The 10,964-nt window shown below is 34.1% G+C and overlaps 2 protein-coding genes across 2 annotated transcripts; both read left to right on the forward strand.

The window, feature by feature from the left end:
• The first annotated feature begins 445 nt into the window (after positions 1 to 445).
• On the forward strand, positions 446 to 2,075 carry LOC132187553 (dof zinc finger protein DOF3.6). Its single transcript, XM_059601900.2, has 2 exons — positions 446 to 623; positions 801 to 2,075. The coding sequence occupies exons 1-2, from the start codon at positions 570 to 572 to the stop codon at positions 1,728 to 1,730; spliced, it is 984 nt and encodes a 327-aa protein (XP_059457883.2). The 5' UTR covers positions 446 to 569; the 3' UTR covers positions 1,731 to 2,075.
• A 7,806-nt stretch (positions 2,076 to 9,881) lies between these two features.
• Positions 9,882 to 10,722, forward strand: LOC148585135 (CASP-like protein 4D1). The gene is made up of 3 exons (XM_088517961.1): positions 9,882 to 10,036; positions 10,213 to 10,342; positions 10,489 to 10,722. Exons 1-3 carry the CDS (start codon positions 9,882 to 9,884, stop codon positions 10,720 to 10,722), a joined length of 519 nt encoding a protein of 172 aa, XP_088374087.1.
• Positions 10,723 to 10,964: the final 242 nt, after the last annotated feature.

The following is a 10,964-nucleotide window of genomic DNA, read 5'->3' on the forward strand; positions in this document are numbered from 1 at the left end:
GCTAATAATGGTACAAAAGAAATGTATATTTAAATATTTACCTTTGAATAATCTCCCTCTTTACATATTTCCATGCACAAACAAGAGGGAACTCTACCGGAAACATACCGGTGAAACAAAGGGTACAATTGATTGTGACACTTCCACTTAGCACCCCTCCACCAACACTCACCTTAATTCTTCTTTTATATTCCACATTATTATATATAAATATATTATTTATCTCAGAATTTACATTAAAATTAATTTTCCGTACTAGGGTTTCTTTCTCTCTCTCTCTTTATGCATGGCCAGTAATCTTTTCTAGGGCACTGTAAAACAGCATCAAAAAGAAGCTTACAGATTAAGAAACTTGGTCGTCCTCTTCAAACCCTAAATTTTTTTTAATAAAACAAAAAGTGGGGGATGAGAGAAGAAAGAACAAAATAAATAAACACCCACCTCCTTTATCTTTCCGTCTCCTTCTGATCTCTTTCTCTGCAACTCCCTCCCTTGATGTGATTCTCCACCAACATCTCCAAAAGAAACCCCATCAACCTTTACAAAAGAGAAAGCTCTAATTAAGAGCCATGGTTTTCTCATCCCTTCCCGTCTATCTGGATCCGCCCAACTGGCAGCAACAGGTAAGGGTTTTAATTTTAATTTCAATTTCTTTCAAATTTTTCTTTCCTGGCTTCTTCAACAAAAAAGCTAAAAATAATAAAAGATAAATAATATTCCTATTCTTTTTAATCGATCTCTAGCTAGCTTCTTGAATATACTGCATATAGTATTTGATTTCCTTTTCAATTTTTTTGCAGCAACAAAATTATCAACAACCACCAGGCGGTCATGGAGGTGAGAATCCCCAGCTCCCACCTCCACCGCCGCCACCGACCGGTGGCCCCGGCTCGATCAGGCCAGGTTCGATGGCGGATCGAGCACGGCAAGCCAAGATTCCACAGCCTGAGGCGACCCTCAAATGCCCGAGATGCGAATCCACAAATACAAAGTTTTGCTACTTCAACAACTATAGCCTCACACAACCTCGCCACTTTTGCAAGACCTGTCGGCGCTACTGGACAAGAGGAGGTGCACTAAGGAACGTGCCGGTTGGCGGTGGTTGTAGAAGAAACAAAAGAAGCAAAAGCAGCAGCAGATCCAAATCTCCTGCCACAGCCGAGATTTCCACCAGTACTACTGTATCTTCTAGTGGCTGCGCAGCCACTGATCATATGTTAGGCCATTTGCCACCTCCGCCGCCTCCAAACTTGTCTTTTTTGCCTACTTTGCATCATCTAACTGATTATGCTTCCGGGGACCTCGGCTTAAATTTCGGTGGATATCCGCCAACTGTGGCGGCAACAGGCGGTGATGTTCAATATCAAATTGGTGCTAGTTCAAGTGGGGGTAGGTCTTTTTTGTCAGCTGGCTTTGCTGAGCAGTGGAGGCTGCAGCAAGTGCAACAAGTGCAGCAGTTTCCTTTCTTGGCTAATTTGGAAGCACCAATTGGGTTGTTTCAATATGATCAGGGTGGGAATGTTGAGCCGGCGCCGCCGTCAAGCTATCTCCGGTCTAAGCCATTGGATTCTGAAGTATCAGTGAAAATGGAAGATAATCAAGGGCTGAATTTGTCAAGATCTCATTTGGGTACTTCAGGAAATGATCAATACTCATGGGGTGGTGGCAATGGCAATGCATGGAGTGATAATATTTCTGGTTTCACCTCTTCCACCACCCATATGTTGTGATTTTGAATATCTCTCTTCTCTTCTCTTCTCATCTCTCTAAAGAAATGATCGTCTTAGAGTTTCATTCAACAACCCTAGCTAACTTTGCAATTTCCAATACAAAAGAATCTAAGAAGGTGAAATGGGAAGGCTGGAACAACAATTCCTTTGTGATCTGCTCAACAAGTTAGAAATGGTAGGCTTCGTGTCTGAAATTTCTTTGAGGTTGTGAATTTTTCTTCTTCTTCTTCTTCTTGTATTCTATGTATGTTGACGAAGTAGAGTGTGTTCATTGAGCCTGATATGCATAACTTGATCAAATGCACTGTATACTAAGTGATTTTCTTGAAATGATATGTGAAAATGTGTCCGCTTGCTCTCTTTTTATTTATTTTTTTATTTTTAATTTATACAAATATTGGAAGAACAATGGACCGATCGAAGAAGAACCCACCCGCCATTATGTGGAACTTACCAAAGAACTCTTAATTTCTCCCAGTTCAGATGTTGAAGAAAGGATTAATTAAAACTTGAAAACTTTGGTTGTTCATATGGTTGAAGATTCTATGCAGATTTACTTCTTGAGCCGCATTTATGTGAGAAATTCATGTCATTTCTGTCCAACCGAAGGCATTTTCAAAAATAAAGTGCATGGTAAAGAAGTCAATCTCCATGCTTTGGCTTTCATGAAATGTAAAAATCTACATCGATCTTCTCCTGCAACCCTCTCTCTTTCTCTCTCTCCCACACACACTGTCACAGTCACAGTCACACACAAATTATGCAAATAACTCCTAGGAAAGAGTTGGACTACTTACATGCAATTAATTACTTCAATATATATTCTATTTTTGGCCAATAAACTATGCAGATTTCCTTTTCTGGTGGCTCTCAATGCTTCAATGTTTTTTGCTTGCTCTTTCAGGCTTATGAAAGTGGTTGTAGTTGACTTGCTTCAATTCACCACCGCCAATAGAACCCTCAATTACTTCAATCATCTCTGTGGCCATTCCAAATTCCTAGATGTATCTATTTGCTCACATAATTTTAGGAATTTTACCCGAGGTTAGTTTTGTTTTACCCTTCCAAGAAAAAACAGTTCAAAGACGAATAAGTTTGTGTCCCAAATATGCTAGCTTTTTGGACCGAGTGTGAAAGTGAGATAGAGGGTTTAATAATAATTTTTGTAATTCTAAGTGTGAGACGTACTATATTTGTTGTTTTGTGTGGCCGGAGACTAGAATGATTATGTAATTATAAGAAATTTGACCAAATGGGATCTGTCGTACTAGTTTGTTGTATGTAAACTGAGATGGAAAAGATATGAAGTTAAAGAAACGCCAAAACCCCACTCAAAACCATGCAAAGACCGAGTAAGATTCTCACTACCTAGGACCAAACCACGCAAAGAGTCAAAAGTACCAAGAAGAACCAAATACCCTCTTAACCTTTGTTTGGTTGGTTCCCTCCTTTTACTTTCAACCAAAAGAAACCAAAATTTAAACCCAATTTGACTCATTTTTTCATTAATAATGGTATTCTTCACACTTCACACTCGATGTGTTTTAAAAGTATTTACAGAAGCTTCTCTATCATTTTCCTTAAATTTAAGGAACAAAATTACTTTTTACTTCTATATTTAAATGCACTCCACAATAGCTTCCATTTATATTTCTCTATTACATTAATTTTTTATTTTTTTTTATTTTTTTATATTCATTTATCTTATATAGGAAAGTGTGAGATGAGAGAGAATATTTTTTTATGATTATAATAAACCATGTGGATTGCTACAGTTGAACCCAATGTAGCAATTTTAATGTATATGGAAGATATATATAGGGAAATTGATGTAAGTGAGTTTTTGTGATTTTTTTATAGGTTTTCCCTATGTGTAGGGAAAGGAAGCAGCTTTAGAATAGCTATTGGGAATGTTCTAAGTAACTTTTTTTTTTTTTTTACTTGTTTTGAAGTCCCTTAAAAGATGTTACATCAACATGTGTAAAATAAGATAAGTCTGATAAATAAATGCGAATAATACCATTGCTCTTATGTCCTGTCCTTGTTCTTGGTACTATGACTATCATGTCATTATTGTAATTCTAATGGGATCATTATGTTTTATTTTTTGTTGTAAGAGTATGGAATTTCGGCTTTTGATTTGCTTTTGCAACACCCAAGACCAAGAGCAGCTGTTTTACTAAATATTAACATGGAACAAAGCAATCTCAATATTGTAAAAAAAAAAAAAAAAGCAGGTCTGTCTCTCAACAGTGAATGGTGGTTTTGTTGGTCGGTTGGTCGCGGAGTACTGATAGGATATTGATCCCGAAATTGGCGATGGAAATGGGATTAAAGAAGAGTGAGAGAGAGAGAGAGAGAGAAAAGAGAAATAGAAGGAGAAGAAGAAAGTCTGTGAGCTCGGAATTCCAAGCTGTGTTATGTGTATTGTTGATGCCCACATGTATAGGCGTGAAGATGTTCTCTCTATTTCCATGGCAGCTTTCGCTTTTGTGACGTCCTTCTTATCTCTCTGATTCCTTTCTATGGGCTTCTTGGTTCTCTGGCCTCACGTTCGTCCACATGTGCTCAATCATATGTCGTAGATTCTTGATCATTTCTATAATCCCGACTAGGAAAATATGAACACCATAATTTTTATTCCAAGTTTTTTTTTACTAAATTAACGTGAAGAGTTTATAATTGATGAAATGATTAGAGTAAGGTTATTTTTTATATTTATTTATTTTTATTAATTTTACACTGACTTATATAACGTATTTTAAGTGACTTCTAGTAATTAGGAACGGCCACCTCGATTTGTATAAACATTGTAGTAATTATTCAAGCATTTTGTAAAGTTGTTTATCCCAAAGTATTATGGGCAATTCAATTTGACTCAATATCTTTCCTTTTTGGATTTGGGAGACTAAAAGTGTGAGATAATTAATTAAACATGTTGTGATCTTAATTATGCTGTTTGCTTTTGAATTAGGGTCAATCGCTTGATGGATTAATTGTGAAGCGTTTGTACTAATTTTGGCTCATCAAAAAAAAAAAAAAAAACTAATTAATTATTCATGAGTCTAATCAATATGTATAGCACAAAGAGAGTAGTGTTTAAATGGATGGGATATATATATATATATATATATGGATTTAATCTCATTTTAAGTAGTGATGATCTAGGATTAGCTAGTCTTTTGAATTGTTTCATGCGGTGGCAAAGGGAGGGGGACCAATGGAGTCATGGGCCCTTGGCTTTTCAAATCTCTTCCTTTATGGTCATGTTGTCACCACAGATCAGTGAGTGCATTAGTGATAGTGATGGTAATTACATTAACAACAGGGCCTAGGTAATTTACCCAAGATTAATGCTATAGGCCACATAAACATTCCACAAAACTGATGTTGTAAGTTCTAGCACTATATATATATATATATATATATATATTAGCAATAGGTAATCTAATGGCTAATATTAAACCTTGTCACGTCACCTCTGTGAAATAATATTATTGAGATTTTTGTATGATATATTACATTACTTTTTACTCAAGAATAATGTTATATACTACAATTTTATTCTACAATGCTAACGTAGCAATCCCAATCAATCTTTGATTTTTTTTATTTTTTTATTTTTTAATAAGGACCGATTCAAAGGTTGGTTGAAACTACTTTATCAGCATTGTAAGATAGTTATGAGATAAAAATATAGTTTTTAACATTACTCTTATCCAAAATGGGCACTTAGGGCAGGGTGGTAACACGTACCGTAACAATGCTTTTTCGGAAGCTAGCTACCCAAGCTTTTTTTTTTTTTTGTGTGTGTGGGGGGAAAAACACTTTTATTGTTTCTTTATTGATCACACTCTAGGAAAAAAAAAATGCATTTTCTGCAACTGATGATTAGGCATGGTGAATTCATGTTGATTTCATGTCAATTTTTTTTTTTTTTTTCCTTTTCTTTATTTATTTCAGTAATCATTGTAGATAGTATTATCTTATAGACATGTTGCACGAGAGGGGGCTTTGGAATGGCTTTGGCTCTTCTCATAGAGGGATAGCTAGCTAGGTAGCATAATTGGGTGGTTAATTTACCCTATATATGCTTTTTTAGTGCATCATCTAATTAATGCACTAAATTATATATGGAGGATTGCGTAATGAAGCATTAATTTTCATCCAAAACCATACTTTTTAGTTTTTTCTGCGTCATATCACATCTTCCAACAGATAACCTCATCCTTGTCTTCGTATGGGAGAAAGAGGTTTGACCTATCTCAAGAACTAAGAAACATAGCCTTTATAAAAGCGAGGGAGGACCAATCCAATAACAAGGAAAAAATAATATTATATCTTTTATAAAAGTGAGAGATCATGATATATACAATTTTGCTATAATTTTATTAATCCAAATTGGGACACCATTGATGATGTCTTTGCTCAAGTTGACGAAAATATATATTTGCTTGGATATTGAGATCTCATCTTGAGATTTTGATTTGAAGAAGACATGATATGAAACTTAAAATCAAAAAAGGGCCGGATTTCCCAAGGATATATGTAAAATCAAACCCCTAAAAGAATGTTTGTCTTGACTCTTTTCTCTCTCTTGATTAGAAAATGTTAATCTTAATTATGTGATGACTCTCATAGTTCCTTGTACTTTAATTGATTAAAAAACATTTTTTAATCCCCTAGAGCCCATTGGGCTTGTATATGATCATACACTTAATTGGTATATATATATATATATATATATTTTTTTTTTCTCTCTTAAATATCTTTCTCCTTAAGTAAATGATCTAATTAATTGTGATTGTATACAAGAAGGTGTCAAAATATACCTGCTTAGGCGATTAACGATTTTTACCGACCACATATTAGAGTGGTTAGTGATTAGTAGAGGCTATTAACCGTCTACTTGTATGGTCCTAATATAAGATTCTTCGATTGTGATTGAGGATGTGTTGTTTGATTGGTATGTTGACTATTACTAGACATGTTAGACTAGTGTATAGAACCCATACTTCAATTGTTCAAACTGTCAAGCCGAATATAAAAATCTAACACCCAACTCGACTTGATTAAAACCCTAATACCAACATTCATTATAGTTTTTGGGGGAAAATTCACTTTACCCACTGAAGTTTTAGGAGTTTTTCAATTCGAATCTCAATGTTTAAAAATTGGCAATGTACGCCTTAATGTTTCAAAAATTTTCAATTCAGACACTCCATTACTAATTTTTATCTAATTGGACGGAAATCATCTTATGTGCGTCTCACGTGGAATTTTAATGCCATCTATTTCAATTTTGTCCTTATTAAAACTTATGAAATTATGTAATTACCTTTATTAAAACCTATAAAATTGAGGGTAATTACGTAATTTCATAGGTTTTAATAAGGGCAAAATTGGAATAGAAGGCATCAAATTTTCACGTGAGACACACATGGGATGATTTCTGTCTAATTAGACGAAAATTAGTAACGGAGGGTTTGAATTGAAATTTTTTAAAATATTAAAATGGTACATTGTCAATTTTTAAATATTGAGATTTGAATTAAAAACTTTTAAAATTTTAGGGAGTAAAGTGAACTTAACCCTAGTTGTTAGTCAGGATGCCACTAAGCAAACAAATGAGACTAAAATTATATGCATGCGCCCACCATATTTGACTGAGATATAGAGACCCTTAGAAAGCAAATTCTGTGGATGTGGTTCTTGTCAAAGTTGTCATGTTGTTAAGATCAGGCTTTCTTGCTGCAAAGGTGTAGCAACGTTAGAGGCCCATGCAGCTACTCTTTCCACAAATATATTTTAGTTTTATTAACATTAATTAATTACTGTCTATCTCATATTTAAAATTGAGGACCCTACTTAATTATTTGCTTTTTCAATTGTGTCATGTCTCACGCACGCTTTAATCTTAAAGTTGATTAGGCTTTGATTTGTGGTTAGATTGCAGAAATCATTTTGTCTCGTAAATGAACTCTGAAAGAGTTAAATAATTCTCCCACTTTACTTAGGGGTTAAGACACAGTTTAGGTAATGGTTCTTGGTTCATACATTAGTGGCTACAGCCCACTTGACCATAAAACTATTTTTTTTTCTTCTTAATTTTGAGTCCTAATTTAGCCGGCCAAAACACAAAGTGCCAGTCACACCAACATGACCTTTTGGCTATTAGTTGTTAAGGATTCCAATCAGATGCAATGAGTTGCTTATATTGCACGCAATACATGTAGCTCATTGTATCAACTTTATGGTTAAGATTAAAAGTTTGTGTATTTAATGGTGTACATGATACTACATTATTTATATGTTTTAAAAGACGTGTCAACATTGATATTATGTACACCATTAGATGTATTAGCTTTAAATTATGAGAAAATCGTATTCTTTCTAAAGAGGAAATCCATTTTAGGGTAATTTTTATCGCCGAACAAGACAAGTGGTAAAGACACTTTTTTTTTTTGATTGAATGTTTGTATCGAGTGTAATTGAGTAATGTTAACAACTACATTTTTATTACACCATTATTTTACCTTATTGATGTGAGTGTGCCAATCGGCCTTTGAAGGATTTTTTTTTTTGTAAAAAAAAAAAAATAGCTGATTAAGAACTGATTGATGTTGTTACATTAACAAAACAAAATAATAAAAAGATAAAAATGTAATTTATAGCTTTACTCATTATTGCAAAGAGGACAATTCTTGCTGCATAGAGTGAATATAAATACACCATTTCAACATATTATCCTCCTAGAACGGCCCTATGGTATCACCTCCCACCTTTAGGTATTATCTTTTTATTCTTCTAAAATCCTTCTAAAACTGATATACCTTTAACATCAACATAACATTTCTCTACACTAAATACACCCCCAAAAAAAAAAAAAGTTTAAGGAAAAGAAAAGACAAAGAAAAAAAGGGCCCAAAGAACAAAAAGGAAAAACTTTTATGGTCAGATAAAAGGTCCAACTACCACAAATGGGTTAAGCAAGGAGCAAATTCTCAACGAGTCAAAGCAACTTGAAAAAATCTTGGGTTTCCTTTACCTGTTGGGCCCAACTAACCTGGGCCGCCGCTTATGTTCAACTAATCCCTGTGCTTTTCCTCCTTTGTCGGTTTGGGCTTGATAAAATTTTGAGCCTTACTATGGACAAAGTTTTCTTCAAATGTGGTTGGTGGAAATTTTTTTAATTCATCTTATTAAATTGACATTGACTTTGCATTTTAAACAAGATTAATAGAGGATGATATTTTCTCTAACTTAATTTAGAGAAAAACATTAACTTAGTTTATATATTCCCCGGTGTTCCATATGTTACCTAGGATTTGCAATAGTGTTACTTGTTTATCCACACGACAGCTCTACATTTGAGTGTGGAAAATCATGTTGTCGTTATGGTCCATCCAACCCCCACCCACCTTTAAGCACTAAATTTAGATTAATATAAATAAATTGAGGGTCAACTTTCCTACCCACAAAAGAGACTTTAAGTAGGCTCATTTGAGCAGTAACAAGTTGAAGAAAATTGGGAATAATAATCGTAGAAGGTATTGTAGCACTTTCAACAAGGCAACGTGGGTGACAGAATATAAAATTTAAATTATTAAATTTATCTCTTCTTTCAAGTTTGAACTTTTTAGGATAATTGGTAATTTAATAGGATATAAGAGCAAAGATTTTGGGTTCAAACCATGTCTCTATTATTAACCTCTCATTTCATTTCTTCATATAAACTTCAAAAAACTTGAGAAAAAAGTAAATTTAATCGGTTAATTAATACTTTAATAGTGAAGGGGAGATATTTGTTTGTCACGCAAGTTTTAGACAAAGTAAGGTAGTGGGTTTTTTATTTAACTGAATTTCCTTAATACAAGACTACAAGTGGATGCCCCCAATTGGCCACAGTTATGAAACATCCAACCTAATTTTGTGAACCCATTCGTTTAAGACTAGACTGCTTAATTGGTCATTAAAAACGAAATTTGCCGAATAAAAGAGTTACAGAAAGATGGCGTGGGGGCTTTGGCAAAAACATCCGAGCAAAGCATGGAATTGTTTACTAATGAACTTGAAAAGACAAGCAAATTAAAGCAAAGGTTGTCTATAAATACAGATTGATTGTCCCAATTGCTTTCAACTAGTTTGAAGATGGCGTTATCTGCTTATAAGGTCACTCTTTCACTGAGGGTCCTTTCTATTGCTTTCCAATTAGCATCAATCATTCTCCTTATTACCAATAAAAAGACGTCCTCTGACAACGGCAACCAGACTCCCTTCGGCCCTAAGACTTTCACTAGCTACAGGTTTGTTCTGATATCATATTAAATAACGATGAACAAGCGTTTTCATACATGTTTCGTGTATAATTACTCAATGCCCTTGTAAGTTGTAATATTGGGAACCCTAAATCTTTCTTTTTTGTATTATTTCTCTTTGTTTTTTACTATTTACTTCACGTAAAACTTTTTATAAACTGCAGATACATGTTTGGTACAAGTGTCATTGGGGGTGGATATAACCTCTTGCAAATAATTTCATTTTTAATCTTCCGGATCTTGATGAACAATGATAGCGACGTATTCGGCCTACTAGAATTTTATGGTGACAAGGTACGTACCACCATCTCATTATTTTATTTATTTTATTTTATTAAATGGGCCACACTCGTCAACTTTAACCCTTCAATTTCGTGTTGGATTCGTGTCTAATTAAAATTAAAATTAAAGCTTTTATTTCATTTTATTTTATTTCGCAGGCTGTATCATACCTTTTAGCCACAGGATCAGCTGCAGGATTTGGCGCCACAAGAGATTTGAAAAAATACCTGGGAGACACATATAACATCACTGGTTTTTTCGATATGGGATATGCATCAGCTATCCTCCTCTTCCTTGCATTCTTGTGCACTTCAATCTTGTCAATTCTGTCTTCCTATGCATTTTTAAAGAAAGTTCACCTGTTAGGATCACACCCCAATTATCCCAATTAAGGGACTAATTGAGATGTATTTTTGGCTTCTGAAGGGCGAGGAGGTGATGACAATGGAGAAGGATATCCATTTTTAGTTTCCTCCATTAAAATTGATACACAAATTCTACTTATTTTTCAATTTTTATTTTTTAAAATTAACTTCTTAAATGACATGTCACAATCTCATGAGATAATGAAATATTTTTTAAAATAATAAATTACGATGCATCATTTAATTATTCCCATGAAAATTACGATTTC

Source organism: Corylus avellana, chromosome 6 (assembly GCF_965113065.1).
Source record: "Corylus avellana chromosome 6, dhCorAvel1.hap1.2, whole genome shotgun sequence".
Lineage (NCBI taxonomy): Eukaryota > Viridiplantae > Streptophyta > Magnoliopsida > Fagales > Betulaceae > Corylus > Corylus avellana.